The sequence below is a fragment of the Magnolia sinica genome, chromosome 18 (genome assembly GCF_029962835.1).
Source record: "Magnolia sinica isolate HGM2019 chromosome 18, MsV1, whole genome shotgun sequence".
Taxonomy (NCBI): domain Eukaryota; kingdom Viridiplantae; phylum Streptophyta; class Magnoliopsida; order Magnoliales; family Magnoliaceae; genus Magnolia; species Magnolia sinica.
In genome coordinates this window covers 971,191-995,207 of record NC_080590.1, presented here as the reverse complement: position 1 = coordinate 995,207, position 24,017 = coordinate 971,191, and the positions used below count along the sequence as shown (strand labels likewise).

The following is a 24,017-nucleotide window of genomic DNA, read 5'->3' as shown; positions in this document are numbered from 1 at the left end:
AGATGCAAGTATTTTATTCACGCCATTCTTCACTTTTATCAGACCATTTTAAGTTATCATGCTAAAAATGAGGCAGGTCTACAGCTCAAGTCGGCCACACCAAAAGAAGCTGCAATGATAATGACACTGACCGTTGAAGCCTTTCCAAGGGCCACTGTAATGTTTTTTTTTTTTAAACATCCAACCTATTAATAAGTTCACGTAGACGTGGATGAAGTGAAAACACAAATATAATCTTGATCCGAAACTTCTCCAGCTCCCAAGAACTTTTTAATGGTGCACGTTCAATCCCCACTTTGTGGTCCATTGGAGCTGTTGACGTGCCTAATTTTTGGGATCATACCTTAAAATTATCTGAGAAAAGATATGAATGGTGTGGATAAAATACTTACATCGCGGTGGGCCCCACAGAGCCCTGCCCGGACGGATTGGTAGGACTCAATCCGCGTCCGTTGTTCACCGTATTTTTCTCTATCCGTCCGTTTCTCTCGTAGCGCATGACGATAGCGGGACTCACTTGACAAACGGCCTAGGTGACCACTTCTCGCTAGCAATGGGAATCCGGATATAGAGCACCCGCAGATGGAATACACTCGTGTTAATTTCTTGGACCCATTTGGAAATCCGGTTGAGTTGGGGTCAGCAATTTGTATGAGGCTAAAAAATGAGCTTAGTTGGGTTTGATCGGAGTGTCTGAGAATTTCAAAAAAAAAAAAAAATCAAGATTAAAGTGATGCAGTAGCTACACTTATATCTTTTTCACCAGCAGCTTGAAACAAATCCTTTGTAACCTTATTTTCCTGCATTATTATGATTGGTCCACACCATTATTAACTACTGCATTAAATGAAATGTGTGATGATTGGTCTAATTAGATTGCAACAAATATTGCTTATGGCAAGCAGTTGATCCGGATTCTGACAGATACATGACTTCGGTGGGCCACATCGAAGAGCAGTCAGCTATAAGCAATCCATCGCGTAGGCACAACACGTGCAATCTTATCCGTCAATTTAGTGGGGTCCAACCTTGAAATGACCTTATTTGATGTGGACTGACATGAACCAGACTCCAAAATAGATGCCGAGAGATCCAAAGGTGTGGCGAGTCTGAACCCTGCTAACCCGGGCCAAAGACCCAACGGCCCAACGAGTATCGGAACCCTATTAACCTTGGTCGGGGAATTCTAGGACCCGACCCGTGTCCACAGTCCTACTCCCACACGAACGGAGCGTGTCCCGCCCGTTTCGTATAAAGTCGATGAAGCTAATACGCAGCCGTCGTTTCCCAGAGGGAGAGAGAGAATGGGGTATTCCAAAGACCAGCTGCTTGCGCGATTGCAGGTTATTTCTACCACATATTTCTTCAATCCTTACCCTTTCTTCAGAAATTTCACATTACTATGATTGCGATTTTCCTTTATCTACTTTCACTGTCTCAATTGCTGTTTTACTCCGATTGAATTCCACACACTGACTATCATCGATTTAGGGATAAATAATAATAAAATAGCTGTGTTTTTTATATGCTTCAATGGAACAAACGGTCCGGTCCCAATCAGACGGTGTGAAACTGTCAAAAGTAGTGTGATTGAGGCAACTGATTTAGATGGCGTCAGATCATAGCCGTTGGATGTGAATTAGCAGTAGCAGTAATAGGCCACATATTGCATGTGCAGTATCATGATGTATAAGTCAGGTCGATTGGACAATCCTAGCCATTTGATTCACGCTGTGGAAATTAATGGTCCAGATTAGTTTATTTGAAAAGAGTTCCAGTCATTAACTAAATAGTCGATTTGGTCAAATGAACCTTGGAATTGGATTTCTTATGTCTTCAAGAATGACCTTGATCGGACAATCCTAATTATCAGGGTTGGTTGGTTGGGGAAAAGAGATGGCTGTCAGGAAATGGCATTGTTTGGATGGTTCCAGTCAGTGTGGATTTGTCGTGATGGCCCATGAAGAGTGATCTGGACTTGATGGACGGTTCAGATTGGTTTTGGACAACCCATGTGTCTAATAGGCAAATACAACTCATTCGCACAATAATAAATAATATGGTTGAAGCTACTTGCATTGGATCATTTCCCAGGTCAAGGTGGAATTTAGTACGATGTATCCTGTGTTTTAACGGGTTGAGTATGGCGACTTTTTATGCTTGGATTCTCTGTTATGAGTAAGAATATGTTCTGCTCTTCCTTTCAGGAGACAAGCCATAACCATCCATCTACTTGGATATGTTACTTTCGTTTTTGTAGGTTGGTCCGGTCTTTTGCTCTTTCCTTGTGCTTATTTTGCTTTAGGAGGTTGGTTAACATGTGATCTAGGCCATGTGCAAGAAGCGATTTCTTTAACTGGTATCCTTAGGAAAACTTGAGAAATCAGTAAAGAATAAAGATGTAGAGATTGGATTGGGGAAGAAGGGTAGAGATGGGTTAAAAAGCTGTTGGAACCTTGATAATCTTGGGCGGAAATCACAATTGTGACTCCCAGCCTTCCCTTTTTTTGTTTTTTGTTTTTTTTGTTTTTTGGAATGATGAATATTATTAAAGCTCAAGGGCTAAACAGAAAACAAGAAACAGAAGCAAAAGCATAAAAACAAGAATACGACATGCCCTCCCAAGGGTCAATGATACCGCTTCCTTAATAAAGAAAACACTTTATAGGCAGAGACAGCCGAGGAGTGGCAAGAATCCCTGACTCACCTCTCGTTTCTCTCCCACCGAATGCACCAAAACACGGCCAATAAATCTAGACAAGTTTCCTCAATGTTTCCCTCAGACTGCGATACAAAATATGTGATACTTGTAATATTTCTTGATGTTCCCTATGATATTTCCATATCCAAGGGTGCAATACATAGTGCGAGACTGATAGTTATTTCGAATGTTGTCAGACAATACACGCAAATTTCGGCGAAACAGTCCTAAAACTCCACAAAATTCATTAAAATACATCAATAAACATTTCTAAATACATATCTCCAATATGGGCTTATAATAGGTGAATTGGGAGGTTCTTAGTGTGAATGACTCATATCATTGGGCACAGAAACTGATACGTATCAGTTTCAGGCAATACTTCAAACTATGATGCCAATTCCCTTTGGCAAAATGTCCAGAGATTTTAGGTATAGTTTCTCCATCGGATATCTTTAATGTTGTAATGTCATAGATGGGGTTATATCTAGTTCCAAATCGTCATAGCCTATTTGAGGTTACTTTCAAGGTTGATTGGAAAAAGGTTTGGTGACTGGTTGCTTGCCTTACAAGTTACGACCCTCCTGCTGGTCCTGGGATCAGCTGGCACATTATTGCTAGTTAGAGGATATAAATTGTTTCCAATGTATGGACTATAATCCTCTACAACGCTTCTTGTTGGAAGTGCATGCAATGCAACACCCAAGCTCTGTGGGCCAATTATTTTGTGTGAGACATCCACTCTGTCCACCAGTTGCGATATATTGTGTTCACTGTACGTAAGAAAATCAGCTTGATACAAAAGTCAAGTGGGCCAGACTACAAGGAAAATGTAAAATTATGCCTAAAACATATAAATTCACTTGGTGAGGACCACTTGAGTTTTGGAGATATCACTTCATCATGATATGGCAACACGGTAGCCCTAGGAAGCTCTTTATATGGTGGGCATCCCATCCCCATTGTTCGCTATGGTGTGGCCCACATCTACCTATTTCGGGTCATGTCCTGACATGAGATGTCACAACTGATGGATGGAGTGGATGTCACACATACTTCACAATTGGGCCACAGAGCTTGGGTGGTGCACGTGCTTCCTATGGCAGGTCTTTTAGAAGATTTTGTTCCCAAATGTACCTGTGAAAAGTTACTTGTTCTTTGTATTTGTAAGGGTAATATTGGAAAGTAGAATACTAAACACATCACTCTTTTGCTGTTTTTGACTTGTGTTTTGGGTTTAGTACCTCACTCATATGGATGCGAAAACCAATCCGAGTAATCAACCGCTTTTATCAAATTTGCCTCCAACCACTCCCTTGGCGGATGCCTCTTTCCGTTATGAAAAGTTGGGTTTCCCATTTGATCAATCGGAAAGCAAAAATAGGATTCTTGTGGTTCCAGAGGATCTGACTACAGGAGAACCAGGAATGGGAATCCCCATTGTTTGCTATGGTGTGGCCTATATTTCCTAAGTTTTGGGTCATGTCCTGACATGAGATGTCATGATTGATGGATGAGTGGATGTCACACATTCTTCACAATTGGCCCACAAAGCTTGGGCGGTGCACTTGCTTCCTATGGCAGGCATTTTAGAGGATTCTGTTCCCAAATGTACCTGTGAAAAGTTACCTGTTTGCTTTGTATTTGTAGGGGTAATATTGGAAAGTAGAATACTAAAAACCTTTTAAGAAAGTAGTTCCTATCCAATTGAGATATGGTAACTTGAGAATTTACCTTCTTAAGAGGAAATTTAAACCAAGCTTTTGAAAAAATGGATAAGTAACTGCATTCGTCATCTTGTTATGTGTTAAAGGGGCGAACCAATCGGGTTCCAAAAATAGGGTGTAACGCCAAAATTGGGTGTAACGCCTGGTATCACTCGATATGGGGCATATCAGTACCGCTACACACCAACGTAATGTTGCATGAACATTATGCCCCTAAGAACCCTAAATTTTTTTATTTTTTATTTTTGAAAAAAAAGAAGAAGAAATAGCTAAGAAGTCTTTTCAACCACATTTTTGTCTCAATACAAGATTCAAAGAGGTGATTTGAGTGTACCACTACACACCAACGTAATGTCCTTCAAACCTAATAGGACCTGATCCACCAAATCATGCTTGATTTGTGTTCAATTGGGACCTATTTCAGGCTATTAAGAAGAATATGAATAGGCTGATAAAAAAAGGGAAGAAGATGAAAAGTGACTATGCACTATTCATCTTTTAAAACAAAAAAAAAAATTCCTCAAATTTCTTTAGGGAAATTTTGTATATAGATTAGGGACATGCATTGGTAGGATAAATCTCACGGGTTACATGAATTTTGGTTGTTTTTGGGCCATTCTAGTATACCCAAATTGGGCTGGTGCTATTCCTTCAATTTTATCTTCCTCAAACATTTGGAGGGAAATGTTGTATATAGATCAGTGTTTTTAGTAGCGCACGTAGCGTTTTAGCTACTATGCATATGCAACGTATGCGGGTAGCGTAAGCTACATGGTATGTAGTGTACGCTGCATGTAGCATGTAGTGCAGGTAGCATATGCTATATGAAATCTCTCTCTCTCTCTCTTCTTCCTTTTTTTTTTTTTTTTTTTTTTTTAAAGTGTTTCTTCTATGTTAGTTCAACAACTATTTCAAAATGGTGGTGACTCAGGTAGCATCCGCTGTCTAAAATCTCCTTTTTTTAAAAAAAGTATTTTTTCTATGTTAGTTCAACACCTATTTCAAAATGGTGGTGACTCATCCCCATCACATGTGGCACTACATTAGATCAATATGAAGTTCCGAACCATCCAAATTGTGGTCCATATTGTGGATAGAGCACTTTGATCAATCTGGACCATCTAAATTGGGTCAATATTACGAATTTGTGATGTTTCAATAAAACAAGGCGGTCACACTTAGAGATGTTTGAAAGCAAAGAGACATAGACTTTGCATGGAAATATGTGGTTGATGATCCAAATTCGCAGTTAAGAGCTCATATAAGAATTATTCGCAGTTAAGAGCTCATATAGGAATTATGCATTTTGTAAATTTTATCATATTTTTCTATTATTTTAATTAAAAATATTACGCTATAGAGGGCCAAACACTACGCTACACGCTATTTAAAACACTGATATAAATTAGAGATATGCATATGATGTATTGACATTAGAGTATTGCATATTATAACTTAAGAGTCAATTGCTACTCAACATTCAACTTTAAACATGAATCCTGACATACAATATTCTTACTAAAGAATAGCCTGTTACACCATCAAATACATGTCCAAAATGAAAGTAAATACAGGGGCCATTATAGGGCCCTCTTAGCCGATACGGGGCCCACATCATATCGGCTAGGCTGGCTGTTATAGGGGCTGATACGTATACTCAAAACCTTGTTTTGAACCCGCTCCAGAACTTGAGAGTAGCCCCCTCCGATCCTATGCTCCAATTTGGTATGATGTGTGAGATCCGGGCCTATCATCTGAATGCACCCTGTCATGCACATGTTGTTTCATGAAGTCCATTAGCATAGTGGGGGCGTCACATGTTTACGTCAAATGCAGACGCCATCTACTCTCTTAGACATGTCACATGTATGATATATATATATATATATATATATATATATATATATATATATATATATATATATATATATATATATATATATATATTTTTTTTTTTTTTTTTTGTTGTTGTTTTTTACCATCTCTTCACATGTGCATTTCACGCGCCACCCACCAGTATCTTTGTAGCAGAGTTTCGTTGTTTGGTTAGAAATAATGTTTCTAAGAGTCTATGTATACTTACTCTGGGAATTATTTGATTCTGTTTTTGGTGATTAATGGAATAGAAATTGTTTATTTTGTAGTTTATGCTTGAAACCTTAGTGGTCGAAAAAATTCTCCTGCATCGTTTATGCTTAAAAATGCAGTCACGACCATGCGTATTGGATTTATTTTGAAGTGCCTTTGTAGCTTCATCACATAAATAAATCAATATAGAATTCCATTGGTAGAGGGTAAAACTAAACAAATGCAACACAATCTTGTTGGTGTTTTTTTTTTTGTTTTTTTTTTTTTTGACAAGTAACAAAATGATTTCATTGAAAGAGGAAAAAAAGGGAGGAAAGAGGCATGCTGAGATAGCGGCCACTTTATCCTCCCAAAGGAAACAAATTACAGCTTTCTAAATTAACCACAAAACATGCCCATTCTATAATATAATGGAAAACTCTTTTGACTATGGAATCCACTGACTTGGATGTCTTTAAAACATCTCCCATTTCTTTCTTCCCACACTGCCCACCAAACTGCCAATAGGGCCATTCTCCAGACCGTGGAATGATTTTTGTCTAGGGAGACACCGTGCCAGGCAGAAATCAGACGATCCGTAGAGTTTGGGAAGGCCCAATAAACATGAAAAGAGGATAAAATTGCTGACCAGACTTGATGGAAGAAGGGGCAATGGATGAAAAGATGGTCTACTGTTTCCTCGTGGGCCATGCAACATAGACAGATGTTGGTAATCATCATTCCTCGTTTTCTCAGGTTGTCAACTGTTAGAACCTTTCTTTTGCCCACCAGCCAACCGAACACCACAATCTTTGGGGGAACTTTATATTTCCAAATTCTATCAGTCATGCTCTCTTTTTTAGCGCCGTCTTTCCCGCTGATACAATGATATAAGGATTTCACCGAGAATATGCCCTTTTTGTCTGGATTCCAGATAAGCGAGTTTGCGCAGGACTGATCTGGGTTGATGTTGCTAATTCGATCGAGCAGTGCAGCCAGTTCATCAGTTTCCCAGTCGTAGAGATTCTTACGACAGGGAGGGTTCCACACAGTGACATTCCCGAGGGTGGAGTAGCAATCAGCAACTGAAACAGATTTGTTTGGAGCTAGGCGAAATATATTTGGAAATTCGTCTTTTAATGCGAGGGATCCCACCCAAATATCTTCCCAAAAGCGGACCTTGTCGCCTATGCCTATCGAGTGCCGAACGTGCCTACAAATATCAGTCTGAGTGGAGAGAACATCTCTCCACAGCGCAGTAGCTCTATAGCGAGAAGATTCTTTTGTCCACCATCCGCCGTCCGATCGGCCATACTTGCATTTGGTCAAAATATTCCATAAGGACAGATTTTCTGACCCGAGTCTCCAAATCCATTTCCCAAGCAGGGCTCTATTCATCAATCTGAGATCTCTAATGCCTATACCCCCCTCTTGAATGTGATGGCAGACTTCCTTCCACTCTACCAGGTGGAATTCTTTTCCTCCTCCTCATGCCAAAGGAAGTCTCTCCTTAATCTTTCCAGAGTCGCCAAAATCGAAGCTGGGCATTTGAATAGAGACAAAGTATAGGGGAAGATTTGAGAGCGCTGCTTTGATAAGGGTTAAACGACCCCCCAAAGATAAGTATTTGCATTTCCATTTGGCTAAGTAAGCTTTGAAACGATCTGTGACTTTATCCTAGAGAGCCTTTGGAGGCTTGCCCACACATAACGGCAGACCCACGAACGTGGTTGGGAGATTTCCCAAGGAGCAGTCGAAAAAGGCTGCAAACTTACCAACTTCGCCCTCGTCCATGTTAACGCCAAACATTTTCGACTTCTTTAAGTTTACTTTAAGGCCCAAAACCGCTTCAAAACAACGAACTGAAGTACGAAGATTGCTAACTTTTTCCATATCAGCATCACAGAAGAGGAGGGTGTCATCTTGTTGGGTATTGGAAGAGGAAAGCTGGATGAATGGGAAAACTGACTGATAATCTAGGCCAGGAACAAGCGTCCCTTATCTATGCTCAGCACCCATTATGTGCATATAGGAAAATCTCTTGCAATACTTCAACCCTTTTCCCTTGATTTTATTTCAAACCAGTAGGTATTGGTGAGCCTCGTTTTATAAGCCATATATATCTTAATCTTTGGACCTGGTTTTATAAACCACAGAAGTCTAAACTTCGGAACATACTTTGGTGAAAAATCCTATAGGGCCTGCTCTTTGCCAGGTTTTCCTGTATATATTTATAACACGGAGGAACTGACATATCACTTGTGTAACATCTAGGAACTACAAATTGATTTTGTTAGCTACGATCATCCCGTCGTGTTGACAGTTGAAGCTCAGGCAAAGCATGTTGGGCATTTGGGAGCTGGATTAAGTAAAAATTTACTGTTAAAGGTATTATGATATTTAATTGCCAAGAGTAAAAGCTTTTCCTTTCAATTCAATATTAAACTTTGTATCTTTTCCCATCTTTAGAAGATCACCACTTAACGCTTAGTTTGCTTTTGAAACACAGGACAAGAAACATAGGTATTATGTTGTTTCTGCTCTGGTGGGTACCAACGTGGATTTGAAAGGTATGCTGTTTGTTTTTTCATTTGGTTACCTCAGTTTCATTATCAAGTTCGGATTGGGGATTTTTTCAAATGTAATTGGGTCTTCTGAGTTTCAGCTGTGCTCATGGTGTGCTGTAACGGCCATTAGGGGGCTGTAAAGGCTGTTACATAAAGGTAACGTGGCAACTGTTACACACTATTGGGATCATAACGGCTGTTATGGAAAAAATTAACCGTAACGGCCGTTACAGCCCCTGTAATGGCCTCTTTTGCCCCCCTGTAAAGGCCGTAACAGTTGTGGCCGTTACAGCCACCATTACTTCTACAGAATACCAGCTTCATTGATTTTATTTGTCTCTTTGATGATGTTCATGGGAGTTTTTAATGCTTCAAAGCTGAGCAGTTTTGTCTCAGCGGCTTGGTTTAGGAAAAGGAGGCTTGCGCATGGCTCCTGAAGAAGCTTTGCAAGAAATATTGCAGGTGGGTATTTCTGATAAATTGTACTATTGTTTGAGAACAATTTCCTCTTATGACATCACAAATAAGTTGTTGCTTATGGAGGGGTCCATCCATCCTAGAGTATCTGCTGTATTAGGGTCTATGACAATAACTTTAAAGATAAAAAAAATAAAACACTCTCATAACAAAGATAAAAAAAATAAAACACTCTCATAACTTTAAATGAGGCTTGCGCTTCTCAAGGCCTGGCATGGTGTTCGACTTCGCAAACCTCTTACTAGGTTATGGCGTATGGCCATTTTGGCGACTTGGTGGGCTGTTTGGATCGAACGGAACAACCGATGTTTTCGGAATGAGTCGAAGCCCCCTCTACTAGTGTGCTCCTTTGTTAAGTGTTTTATTGCTGAATGGGCTACCCATATGGATGGGTTTGATGTTGATCTTGCTTTTCTTGAGGCTTCCTAGGTGCTGCTACCTCAGCAGTCCCTTTTTCCCTGTTTCTTCCTTTTCCTTTTAATTCAAGTTATCTTTCCAAAAAAAAACAAATTAAATTATGACAACACGTGCTATGTGTAAGCAACTGAATGCTCTGTACCACAATGTGTTTCTATAGGTTATGCTCAACGATATTGGTCTTGCCCTCTGAAACCATATTTTCATTTGAGGCAACCCATGATTTGATCGAAAAGATGAAGAAATCTGTAAATATAAAATCTCCCAGTGTCCTTGGTTTGATTTCTTATGGAATTGAATGAAAGAATGTTGATATTGTGAACAATTTGAGTTCTAGAATGGAATATTCTATTATTCCTTTAAGCTTGAGCTTATAAAACATTTCCTATATCCTTTGAAGCTTGACATGGATAATTTCTGATAATTACTGTTCTTAATTTATGCTTGAGTAAATTTGTTCATGAAAAGAATTTATTGAATTTATGATATTATTCATATGCGTACTGGTATAATAAGTATTTCAGAGGTCCATATTAAGCACAGAAGTGGCATATATGCTCTTTGCTACCTCTCTAACGTTTAGGTTATATATCTGGCTGAAAAGGACACTGATGGAGGTAGTAAGAAAAGACTTGATTACTTATGGTCTGGCACCAGTGTTTTAAATAGCGGTAGCGTGTCGCGTAGTGTTCAACCCTTTGTAGCGCGTAGCGTAAGCTACACGATACTTGTATTTTTTAATTTAAAAATAGAAAAATATGATAAATAGTAAGAAAAAAACAAAAAAACAAAAATATAAAAATGCCTAAAAGATAATTCATTTTTTCAAGTACATGCATTTTCAAACAAGTTATTAATAATCATTTATCGAAAGCCAATTCACATGCATAAACCAAATCAAATTATTATCACATCAGCAAAATTTTAAGCAAACTATAATTAATAATGTCTAATTGAAACCATAAGTGACAAGTACAAAAAGAAATTAAAATCCCACAAGTTGAGAGTATTAAGTACAAAATACAAAATATAATTACCTTAAAAAAATACAAAATATAATTACCATTTATTAAAAAAAGGTGTAGCGTACGCTACATACGCTACGCGCACGCTACATATGCTACACGCACGCTGCATACACTATGCACACTACGCTGCTACATACGCTATGTGTATGCTACATACGCTATGCATACGCTATGACCCCTATAGCGTACGCTACAGGGGATTTACACTATTTGCTAATGCTATGTAGTGACGTAGCTACGCTACGCTACGGGCACTATTCGGACCACAAACCCTTTTTTCTGAAGTTCTTCAATAAGAAGATGGTCTAGAAATTTGGAAAATATCGAGATATGGCCCATTGAACACAAGCCAAACTCATTGAGAAATGTCAATACCATAAATTTGATGCCATACACCGCCATATCCCACTTCAATCAGATGCCAAAATAATCTTTCAATTTTAATTCAGAATAAGAGGTCTATGTAAGGGACCCTTAATTACAGATGGAATGTGGAAATACATCATTTGGGACTGTGAATATCGTTATCATTAAATAGAAAATGAGACTATTTTGAATCCCATTCAGAAATAGTACTATATAGATTGGGATTTGTCAATGAGTTAGAAGGAAATTTACAGCCAATCTGTAGTTTGCAAATTCAATTTAAGAATCTAAATGGCAAACCCATTGACACCCAACCACCTCTCTTCTCACCCAAATTTGTCTTCTGCAGACCTCACCGGCACTTAGTAGGTATGTTATGTGTCTAAAGTTAGAGTGAGCAGACTCGGTTGGATCTAACATCAATTGGCAGGTCCTATGTAAGATTACCCATAGAAAACGTACAGGGTATGTCAAATACCTGAAATGGTTGACTCTGGAGAGAACAGAGATGTAGGAAATGAAAACTCTGAGGTAGGGTTTAGCCTGTGATTACGTTGATTTGCTTGTAGCTGAGGCACAAGCTGCTGAATCAGACCACTAGAACACCTACATGTTAAATGGATTTTGACATTAGTGATGGGTGTTTCTTCATTCATGTTGAAGCAAAACTGGTATCAAATAGAGTTATTCACTCACCGGTCCTTACGATTGAGTTATATCCTCCTGAAGCTTTCACCTGAATCAGGGTTTATATGAAACCCAGCTGTAGAGGAAAAGAGGGAGATAGAAGACGAAGAGGGGATCAGATCAGTTGGTGGCCAAGGGCTGGGAAAGTCAGGTCTGCTATGTCAACGTAGGGGGAAACCAGAAAAGGAGAGACCCACCTTTAAATCGAGCATCGAAGCCCTCAGCAACCACCACCATCAATGGCAGCCAGTTGTCTTCCACTGCAAGAGCCTTACATTGCAGATGCATCGAGGGTTTGATATGTGCCTGCAGAGGAGCTTTTTCTTCATCCAACGGCTCCCTGGTTTTCTGAAATTACAATGCAGCATTATTGGGATTTAGGTGAGATTTTCGTACCCTATAGAAGGACCCTCGTTTCATATCTATGGGTCTTTATCCATCCATTTGAATCCCACAGATAGTTCCGGGATCTCGCAACATCTACTCCCCAATACTCCTCAGGTCGGCGGATAGGACTGGTACAAAACCCAATGCAGCAGGTCTGGGAAAACCCTTGCTTTTCCAAACAACGGGTGGATTTTGAAACCCATTTAATCCCACGTAATCCCACTTATTCCCACGTGCCAAACATGCCCTTGTGGTTCAGAAATTGAATTTCCATGCCATAGAGGTCCAAAAATAATAATTAGGGGTGTGGGCTCAGTCTTCGGTTGCACATGTTTCTGGCCTTACGGATAGGATTTGACGGTTCCAAAGGGAGTTTTGGTTTGAAACCTAGGTGTTGGGTGAAGTTTTTTTTACCCCTAATTTAGACTTAATCCCTTAAAAAAATGGAGCTAGGAGTAAAGATCCTTCATGTTTCATCCAACTTGATTAGATAATGGACAGCCAGTATCTACAATTACTTAATTGGAAAAGATAAATCGAAGAGAAGCTTAAATCTCTTTCTTATGTATGGAAATGCAAGTGACTATTTAAATAATTGCCTGAGAATGCATCACTTTCTTATTTATGGACTTCTAAAAACTATTCTAAAAGACCCGTACAGGGTTTGGGCGAATGGCTAGCGTCGTGGGTTTGCTCCCCATAGACACGAGATCGATTCACCTCCCCGGGATTACCCGATGCACGTGGTTTGCGGGTGATTGTGTGCATCCGCAGGGATTAGTCTCGCTTTAAAAAGGGGCGGGGACACCTTGTCGTGAACTTGTCATAAAAAAATTTTAAAAAAACTTTCTAAAAGAGGCAAGAGAACAGGAAAGGTAACTTTTGTTCTTATATTCAATTGTGCAGCAGTGGGTCAGAAATATTTTTCCTTTCTACCTCTTAATGATGCGTTTGGCTTGTTGCCATTCAAGAGAGGGGAAGAACAATTTGTGATTTTGGAATTTCCATTTTTAGTAGAATTTTCAAAAGTGGAAAATGTGGCTCTTTGTATTGGATAAAAGTGCTTTTTTGTATCCACACAAATATCCTTTCATGACTTTTGGGAATTCAACTGAGAGTAAAAATCCTAAAACTTCTGAATTATTTCTCTCATGGCCTGAGTCGAGTGCAGCCTTAATATATTTTATCCTTTCCAAGTTTATTTCTGCAATGATGGTTTTGTTATCACACATATAAGGAGTATTTGGTTGGGTATTTTGACAGCAGCATTTATTTTCCCTGAGTGATGATGTAATTGGTCTCACTTAACTGCATTGCAACATTGTTTTGCAAGGTGCCATTGGGATGTGTCACTCCATTTGCCTTAATTAATGAATCTGCACGGTATGTGTTTAATCTTTAATGTTGTGGTCTGCCTTTGATCTTTATCTTATGTCATGTTCTGTTTACATAAAATGTGACAATTTATCCATCCACATGAAAAAAATCATCATCATTGTCATCATCATCATCTAAGCCTTATCCCAACTAATTGGGGTTAACTAAACGAATCCTATTCTGCCATTCCACCCTACCAAGGACCAAATCCTCGGTTAAACCATATATCATCATGTCCTTTTGGGCCTTTCCCTTGCCCTTCTAGGTGTAAAACCTGAACTAACTCACTCTTAATCAGTGCAGTTCTTGGTGTCCGCTGCACGTGGACACGGCACATGGCCAAACCATCTACAATTACTTTCCCTCATCTTATTACATATTGGTGCTACTCAAGTTCCCTCATCATGAAGTGTCAAAAGATTCAGGTGTGGGAGCAGGGAAGCATATCTTTCAAAATGTTGGCAAGTATTAGCAGGTAGTGGGAGCAGGATTAAGAGTTTGAAGCGTGATTTGAAATGGGAGCGGCAAATGGGTAGAAGGTTCATGCAAATGCTATCCTTCTTCATCTTGCCACTCATCCATCTCAACATCCTCATTACAGCTGCGTTCATCCTGTGAATATGTTGTCTCTTGACTGCCCTACCCTCTGTCCCATAGAGCATGGCTAATCTCATAGCTATCCTATAAAATTTCCCCTTTAGTGTCATTGGTGTGTGTCGATCAGATAACACTCTAGAGGTACATCTCCACTTCATCCACCCAGCTCTAATTCAATGAGCAACGTCCTCAATCTCTCTGCTCTACTGAATTATTGATCGAAGATATAAAAAATGGTAACTTTGGGGAACTTGTTGGTCAACAATCTTGACTTATTCGTACTTTCCACCCCTATTGCTGCTAAAATTGCATTCCATATTCTCTGTTCTAGTCCAACAAATTTTATGACCTTTAGATTCTAAAGCATCCACCATAGTTCTATCTTTGCATTTACCTCCTCCCTCATCCCATCAATCAAAACTGTCATTCGTGAACAACATAACAGAAAAAAAATGGCAATTTTCTTGCTCGTATTCCACTCTTCAAACTACCAAAACTTACCTTGCTTCTATGAGGTGCTTTCGTTGCAACTGAATAAGTGGTAGTGACAGGTATAATTTGTTGAAGTGGCTGATGATTTTGGTTAGAAACTTAGAATAACTTCATAATTTTGCTTAGTAGTCTTAAGTCATTAGATAGTTAGAGAGATGCTTCCATTACACCTTTCAGGAAAAAAAGAAAAAGAAAAAGATGTTTCCATTATGCTGTAACTAAGATTAAATCAGGCAGTCTGCAATATGGTGTATTTATTGATTCTCAATGCATTACGTTTTTGTTTAGAATATTGATTCTTAATTTTTATGAAGTTTTATATCTTTGTTTTGTGAAGAGCTGTTTCACTATTGTTGGATCGAGGATTCAAAGCTCAAGAATTCTGCTTTTTCCACCCACTCTCAAATGACATGACCATTTGTAAGTGAGAAATTTCTCTTAATATGGATTTTCTTTTGTTTTGCCTTTGTTTATTTGTTGGATTTTCACCCTAAAAAAATTGTGTATTGAATTTTCTTTCTTTCCTTCTTTTTGTATGAGTGATTGTGCATTTATTCATGCGTGGATGTATCCTGTGACAAGCTGGATGAGTGCTTGTGCTTATAGTGTGATGGGACCATTATAATCTCTGCAAATATAAGATCATTTGCAAATTAACCTGTGTAGCCATCCGCAGTGGGATCTACTAGATGAATGTTCTGGATCACCATGTGGTTGGGCAGAAGGGACAATCCTCATGGGTGAGTTCCTTAGCAACCAATTCTTGAATATATACATTATTGCAGGGGAAAACAGGTTCCTGCTTTTAAACTGCTGGTCTAGAAGCATGAATTAGTTGAAGAGAAACTACGGTAGGTGTGTGAACAGAGCCTTGTAGATGTTAACTATTAAGTGGAGAAGGGACAGTGGGAGGCTGAATGGTCTCTCAGTTGAAGCAAAGAATTGAAAGCCACCAGGTTATATCTCATGATTTACAGAGTTCTAAAATCTACTTCATGTTCAACCCACTAATCCTATCATTAAGGCTTGGAGGGAAAACTATGGAACAGTCCTGAGTGACCTTTATAACTTTGCTTGCTCTGTTGACAATCCAGCGGTGTCAAGCCGGAAACAGAAGAAACCAGAATTGTCAAGTATATCCAATTATTTATAATTGTTTGAACTTTAAAGGTACTTCTTGTTGAAAAGCTTTCCTGCTTGTTCTTATTAGGGTTTTGAACTCCGGTATTGCAACGTGTATTTATGTTAGATGCATCCTCAATGTGAATTATTTGACATTTTTTTTGAATGGTTTGACAATGTGGACCTCTAAATGCACAGGAGCTTCCGTTGATTTTTGACAGTTTTGACTATTTTCATCATCATTGTCTGTTAAAACCATGTTCCTGGGCATGTTGTCTAGTCATCCTCTAAGCTAGCACACTGCTTGAATGGTGATAAATTAATTCACCAAGACGTGAAGGGTCCTGATGCACTGATTCCATACAGGTGGTGCACATGGTTCAACAATTCAGTTCAATGAACTGATTGAATCTACAGTGATGCCCTAAAGTTCCACTAGATTGGAAGTTCCTGGCCATCATATGTTTGGCCCTTCTCTGAACTCTTGATGAATATTCATTTACTTAACTCTAAGCCACTGACCATAGTTTGGTATCTTTCAATCTGGGAGATATTTTCAGCATCCCCCATCCACAGCCAGGCCCATCATATAAATGGTCTGGATCATTGAACCATGGGCCTCATTGTATGGATGGGTGCATCAGGGCACTATACCCATCTGATCCATAAGAACCTGATAATACCTTGAATTTAAAATATCCATCTTTTCTCCTCTATTATGTTTGCTATTAAGAATGTTACTTATTCATGATATACATGTTTGTCAGCTCTAAATGCCCGTGATCTTGACAAGTTTCTTATTTCAATTGGAAGACAACCATCATATGTAGACTTAGAGGTGATTTATTTATCTCGTAAAAGAGTAATTTTAGGTTAATGTCTTTCTGCAATAATGTGAATAATGATGGCAATACTTCGTAGTAGGCTACTCCTGTGGTAGGGAAGGATCAACCACCTGATCTTGCTGCTCTTGTTCCGTCTGAGGCACCTGTTCTACCAGATCCATCAGAAAAGGCAATTCCTGTTCAACTTCCTACTGAAAGCCACATGCCTGTAAAGAATAAGTCAGCAGGCCTTCCAGGTAAAACCATTAAAATTTTGAAGATTTGATTTGGCCCATTCCAGATTTGCTTGTTTCAAATGTCAATGGCATCACTCTAATGGCAGAACTTCTATCCTCATCTGTTAGGCACCTTTTTCACGATTTGATGATTTCTATATTGCTGCATCTAGAATGCAGTTAAATGATTGAGCTGTGTTTTAAAGTAGTTCCCGGTTAAGTTCTTTTGTTGATAGCACTTTCACAGAAGCAGAAGCTACCTCAGCATTCTGGCCCAGGAAAAGAAAGCAGGGAAAATTATTCTGCTAAGGCACATGTGTGCGTGTGGGTGATAATGTCCCCATCAGTATGGGGATGTTAGTAGAGTCCCCAAAGCTTCTAAATGCCGCGTGGGATGCCCAATCATCAAGCGGGACGGTTCATTCAATAGTACTATTAGGAACAACCTATGGTTCAAGAATAACGCCGATTGATGATCGTAACCCTTTGAATGGGGCTAATTTGTTGCAACTGTCCATTATTTATGGGCCATAGATCACATGGTTAGCATTATTAAATCAAAGTGCTAGTGCTACTTTGGAATCATAAACAATGCAAAGTGATATCTATTGAATAGATGTTTCAAAATGATGGTTGGATCCAATGTTGTCAAAATCATTATTGTATCGCAAATCGTAGTAGGGGTTGAATTGTATCGAATCGTAGAATGTAAGATTTTTTAATGATTTTCCTAAAAATTGGAAAAAATCTGAAAAATATAAATATATCAGAAAAAATTTATGAGGAGGGAATATCCATATATACAAGAGGGAGGGGGATATATATATATATATATATATATCTCCTTTATGTACTTCCTTCTAAGTTAAGCTTGAAGAGACTTGTCAGAGGGATCAAACAAATAGATGGCTTAGCGGGGGCTCTGCTGCAGAAGAGAATATCCCCCAATTTTAATGAAACAGACAGGGAATGTCCAGATGATTGAACTGGAGGCCCATCTATAGAGTCGTTGAAATTTTCCTTATTATCACGGTCGCTGAATTAGTGTTCCCTTAAAAAAATTCACAATTTCTTTTTAACCACAGGTTCCATGGGGAGGCTTTGAGAACGATTCCAAAGAGTTCTGCTGACGGGATCCCAAGCTTTAGAGTGCTAAACTGGAACAAAAATCTGCCACTGAGCTTGGGAAAACCCACTGTATCTCAAATTTTTAGAGGACTGCAGCCCAAACAGAAGTGGTATAGTGCAATGGATATGGGAAAGATTCTCTTCAGCAGATGAACACATAGCGCATCTGTTGGGGAGACCCGAACCACTACCTCCGGATGCAGAGGTGGTGGACTGTGCGCCGAGTATCATGCTAGAAGCGAATGTTGAGCCCATTGCCAGCTTCGAACCTAGTGAAAGACTGGAAAATGCTTGACAGCTTGGATATTTCTTTCCATACAGCAGACCCCTTCGACCCTTGGCTTTCTTAATTCGCAGCTGTTCTGATCTACTCCAAATTTGTCTGCGAGAAGGCGTTTCAGGAAAGGGACATTGCCATTTACCAATTCTCCTCCGCCATTTGATGAAATACCACAATATATACTTCCAAGCAGAACTTGTTAGTTTTGATAGGTTTTTCTAATGTCAATCTGACTATAGTAATTGCATCCAAATAACAGCAGTTGTGTAATCCAATCAATTTATGACTTAAATTCTTGCAGGGTGTACCCCTTAATACTTATGACATATTTGAACTTCTATGCATTGAAATGTGAGCCAGCTATATAGTCAAAGTCTAGGGGATATGGTTTATTGGTTTTTCAGATCAATCCCTGCATCCAGGGGAAGTTCACATGACAATGTGTTGTATGCCGTGAAAGATTAAAAATTGTCTCCAAAAGAGAGGTGGTCAGGGATCTTATCGAGTCTGTCTAAACTCTCTAGACTTTTCCTTGTCAGGTTATATTTTCTGTGCTAGATATAAGTAGTGGTTTTGAATCCGTTACCCTATAATATAGTATACAATAGAAAGCCATGTGCTCCTAAATACTGAGGAGTTTGTGAAGAAAAATTGCTCCATCAATTTGAAAATATTTTTGGGAAATTCTTGCTTGCAATGCATTTAGTTGAGATAAATATATTTCATATACTTAATTCAATTTTTGAGTTTGGACCTTTGACATCGTGAAAATAAATCAGTTATGATGAATACGGCCCTCATCTGACATCTTTTAGAATGAATAACTGAGAAGAATATTATGTGCTCCAACGATCTCTCCCATCCCATACTGTTTGTACGACAGTTTTCAGTGCCTTTTACATGCATGTGTGGTTATTGAATTGCCAAATACTTTTTGTATCCCAGTCATGCTTCTTCTACATTTATAGGAAAAACTGTGAATCCCCCCAGTCAAGCACAACGAGCTATGGAGAAGCCAAAAAGTGTCTCAGATCCCTTGGCCGCTGTTACTGATGTTAGGAAATTCGTTGATGAGATCATCGATAAAACATCAAAAGTAGTCCTGTCGGAGGTGAACTGAACTGTTTTGCATCCTCCTGTTGATCTCAATTTCATCCATTAATTTGCTTTGTTACTTTACCTATTGAAAAGCCAATCCTTGCAGATTCAAAAGCATGGGGAACAGCTTGGACCTGATGTGTTGGATGGTGTCAGGAAACATCTCAGTTTGGATTTGGAGAACCTGACAGTAAGTATTAAACTAGGGGTTTTCTTTTTAAAATTTTATTATTGTTTTTGTTATTGTTATTGTTATTTGAATACCTCAGGGAAGGGCAGGTAAAAATGCTTTTCCATCACCATACTATTTGAAGCAAACAAAATATTATTTCAGGGATGGAAAAACAAAGAACTGATAACCTGAAAACTACATAGCTCCACTGGCACATCCAACCAAAATAAGTTGAAAACTACATAACCCCACTGGCATATCCAACCAAAATAAGATTTGGGTGCACTTCCAACTGAGAACTGATATACAAATTCCTCTTCTTTTTGATATTTCTATCTGCAATGTTAGGTCTTGACCAATGTTGTAAAACTTGAGACTCTTGACTCGACTTGGCATAATGCAAAATTTTGACTTAAAGCCAGTTGATTTGGTGAAAGTATATAAGATTATTAACTTTTCCTCTTCCCTTCTTCCTTTAGAGAAATTGAAAATGAAACCTGCAACCTAGGGGTGGCAATGGGCCGGGCCAGGGCTGGGCTGATGTTGGCCCCAGTCATCACGTATTTTAAATTAGAAGTATAAAATACCTTATTCATCTAGAGTCACGTATAAAACTTGAAAAATACTCTTACTGCATAAAGACTACGTCTAAATTATGTATTTTAAATTAGAAGTATTAGTTGACTTGAGTTGGTCTAACTTGTTGAATCAAGATTCAGCAAGTTTTGACTCGATGGAGTTGGGTTTTGCAATTGGAAAAAATTGGCACGACCAAGTTTCTTTTCCCCATTTAAAGGCATATTGACATGGACTATGGCAAACCAAAATTCAAAACCATCATATCATGTTGCAGCATTGATTTGAATGTATTTCAACCATTGTTGGCTTCTTCTTCTTCTTCTTTTTTCCTTTTTTATTTTTTATTTTATTTTTTAACACACGCACACACACCCCCACACACTCATCCCATAGTGGGATTTCACCACCTATGGATACTCGAACCCTTGACCGGGTGTTGAAACTCTTGAGAGTCTACCACCCGAGCGAGAGTAAGGATCCAATTCCACCAGCCGGTCCCTAGCCCCAGTAAAGGAGGGTTGATGTCAGGTGGGCAGCCTGTCATCATACTTTTGCCAAGCTACCATGAGAGGAGGTGATCCCAACTAGATAGAACCAGGCTATGATGACAATGATGATAATGATAGTTTTACAACCTCTAGTGGTGACAACTGAACCATGATGGCATTATACATTCTTTAGCTATATCTTATTGTTCATGTTCTTTTCATACTGATGGCCATCACATTTCATTGCAGATGATGTTCAAGAATGCAGCGTACACACAAGGGTTTCAGTCGGGCGTTAGGAGTGTATCTTTGCGAAAGTAACACCCCCATAATATTTACTTCCTGAACGGGATTTTGAGCCGTAGCTGTTTTGGTCCATCAACCTTGTTATTAGAAAATTATTTATGAAAAAAAAAAAAAAAAAGTGTTACTAGAAGATCAATTTGTCACTGAAAGTGATGGAGATCAAAACACATTTAGGAATACTCATGGTGAGGAACTTCATAGATTACGAGATAGAGAAATGAGCTTTGGGGGAGACCGTGCCTGAGTGCAGTGCGCCAATCTTCTTTTCTGCTGCACTGCTGTCAAATTGGACATCTGATATATGGTCTGGACCATTCGCCAGATGTGTCCCACCATCAATCGGTCATCATAGAAAAATATACTGATTTATCTTAATTGCATGGTAGGAAAAAAATCGATGACTGAGCATTGCGTTGTGAAATGTCCACCAATTGGACAGGCTGGATAATCCAATCCATGTGATTTGTTGACAGTGATCCATCCATGGTGGGACCTGTGCGATGAATGGTCCAGACCATGGACATTCATCCATTGGGACCATATGCGCAATTTGCCAAGGCCACCAGATGAAGGAAATTGGTGCGCTGTGGTCAGGCTAGGTTTCCCAATTACCTTTAAAAAAAAAAAAAAAAAAGGGTCATTGGTGCTTAAACTAGAAAAAATGCTAGCGTGCAGCTTGCATCATAGAATTACTCTACACTGAGCTCCTCATGGTACATGTAGCAAACATTTGTGGTGATTGGTACTGTTGATTGTGTTGGGCTGCGGTAGCCATACAATCAGTGGCCTGCAACATTCTGGATCATGAAATAATGGACCTACTGTTGATGTGCCATGCCCCAAAACTCCCCCAAATCGGAAGGTCCTAGCCTCCAATCTTAGGGCTTTTTTTGTCAGTTGAATATAGATTGTTGCTTTATTTCCTTTCTCAACCATCTATTTACAGGCTGTAGTTTCAAAGGTTAGGATTGGCCTATCGAGGAGAATCTTAAGGTATTTATCATCCTCTCTCTGGTCAATGGACCAATGCTCTGGATCACTAAATGGTAGGCTGTAATTCCAAACTAGAAACAATTTACCGTTGGATATCTCGGGCTGTGCTTCTGTCAATTCCCCTCCCTTTCGTTAATCTCTTTTCATTCATCTAGCTAGTGTCACAAATATCGCTGATATTGTCACCAATACACTTATTGATATTTATCATGCAAATTTTAAAATATTTTGCAGATTTTAAAATATCACGATGTTAACTCCAAAAATAATAAAAGCCTCAAGGAATTTGTTATATAGATATTTAAAGATATTATTAATTTTAAAAATGTTACTTTCTGTATATATGGCAAGATTTTCCCGACCTTATCCCAAGAAAAACTTATAAATTTAAAAATCTCGCAAGAAATTTCTGGGTTGAGAAATCACCCAGAATGAGATTTATCACCAATTCACTTTGTATCTAGCATGATGATTGAGTTCTTTGTAGGTCTTATAAAACCCTCAATGCCATGCAACTTGGGATGTGTAGAATCTCAAAATTTTCTGGGTCACCACCTTGCATGGCAATGTTCTCTCCTCCCATTGCCACCTTTGGGTTGCATTGCACTGCACCTCATTTGCACATTGGTCCGGATACTTGCATTGCATGGGCATGGCATATGATGCATTCAAGAATCATAGTTCATCCACATCGCAAGAAAAGAGAGCGAAATGGTATGGAGTCAGAATTTCTCAAGCATTGTCATCCTTCCATATTGCACTCAGACATTCCTAAAGTTACATAGCCTTTCTCACTGGCATTTGCAGAAAGAGATCCCGTAGCGAATGTTGTTTGCCTTTCACATTGGCATTTGCAGGAAGAGATGCCATAATGTACGATCGTCTGTAGATATGTAGTTTTGATTGACAAGATGCCAAGGGTGCAAACACAACTAGATTTATGGAGGATGCTTTAGAATCTAAATAATTAATCAGTCTAAAACAGAACATATAGTGAAATTTTAGTAATAATAGGTATGAAAATGAAGAATTAGTTAAGATTGTTGATCAAGAAAATTTCCAAAATGACTACTTTCGAGACCTTAGTTAATAGAATGTTTCCTGTAGAATTGAAGCTCAGTGTAAGAAATAGAGATGTTCTTCTAGAGTTTTATGTGATCGAGTATCACTTAAATTAGAAGGAAAATGTGACAAGATCAACCATGATTTATGAACATAGTGTTGAGCTGTTAAAGAACAGCATGTGGGTGTAGTTGAAATGAGAATGTTAAAATGGACAAGTAATAAGACAAGAATGGATAGAATCAGATATGAATGCATTCAACAGAATTTAGGAATAGTACTAATGGCTAATAAAATGAAGGAAAGTAGACTTAGTTTGGTCACATGCAATAGAGACCAAGAACTATGCCGGTTAGAAGGAGCAAGTTAATATAAATTAAAGGCTCTAAAAGACAAGGGAAAGCGAAGGCCTTAAAAGTATGTAAATGGGTATAGTTAAAAAAACTAGATAATTTATGGTCTAATTAAAGGTCCCACCTTTGATCGAGTCGGCCAAACAAGATTCATGTAGCCGACTACAAGTTGGTAGAAGGCCTAAATGATGGTGATGATGATTCGGTTGCATGGATGTATTCGTTGGGGACCTTTTCACGAAAAATAAAAAATGCATAGTTCGAAAGAAAACAACAACAAAAAAAGTGGCAAAAAGGCATTTGTGAAAACAAAGTTGTATGATATTTATGGAAATCGTGGTGGAATATCTTTTTTTTTTCCCTTTATTCTTCTTTTCTGGAAATGGAAGTGGGGGATTCGGGCCACGTAAAAAGTTATTTCAGCCCAAATCTCAACGGTCCAAGAGGCCTTTCCGTCCTACCTCTGTCACGATCAGGGGCATTTCA

General features: G+C 38.8%; 1 protein-coding gene and 1 long non-coding RNA gene across 3 annotated transcripts; one reads left to right on the top strand and one right to left on the bottom strand.

The window, feature by feature from the left end:
- Nucleotides 1–1,190: 1,190 nt before the first annotated feature.
- LOC131232498 (uncharacterized) lies at nt 1,191–21,321 on the top strand. The gene is made up of 11 exons (XM_058228771.1): nt 1,191–1,343; nt 8,770–8,883; nt 9,005–9,065; nt 9,448–9,524; nt 13,758–13,807; nt 15,228–15,310; nt 16,780–16,850; nt 16,937–17,093; nt 19,449–19,591; nt 19,685–19,768; nt 21,067–21,321. The coding sequence occupies exons 1-11, from the start codon at nt 1,305–1,307 to the stop codon at nt 21,136–21,138; spliced, it is 951 nt and encodes a 316-aa protein (XP_058084754.1). The 5' UTR covers nt 1,191–1,304; the 3' UTR covers nt 21,139–21,321.
- Nucleotides 5,854–12,577, bottom strand: LOC131232499 (uncharacterized). 2 transcript variants are annotated; one of them, XR_009164867.1, is made up of 3 exons: nt 12,047–12,577; nt 11,829–11,956; nt 5,854–6,193 (listed from the first exon to the last, which is right to left on the bottom strand). It is a non-coding gene; the product is annotated as an uncharacterized LOC131232499 (long non-coding RNA). The 2 variants fall into 2 exon arrangements; XR_009164866.1 differs by having other exon boundaries at nt 11,829–12,577.
- Nucleotides 21,322–24,017: the final 2,696 nt, after the last annotated feature.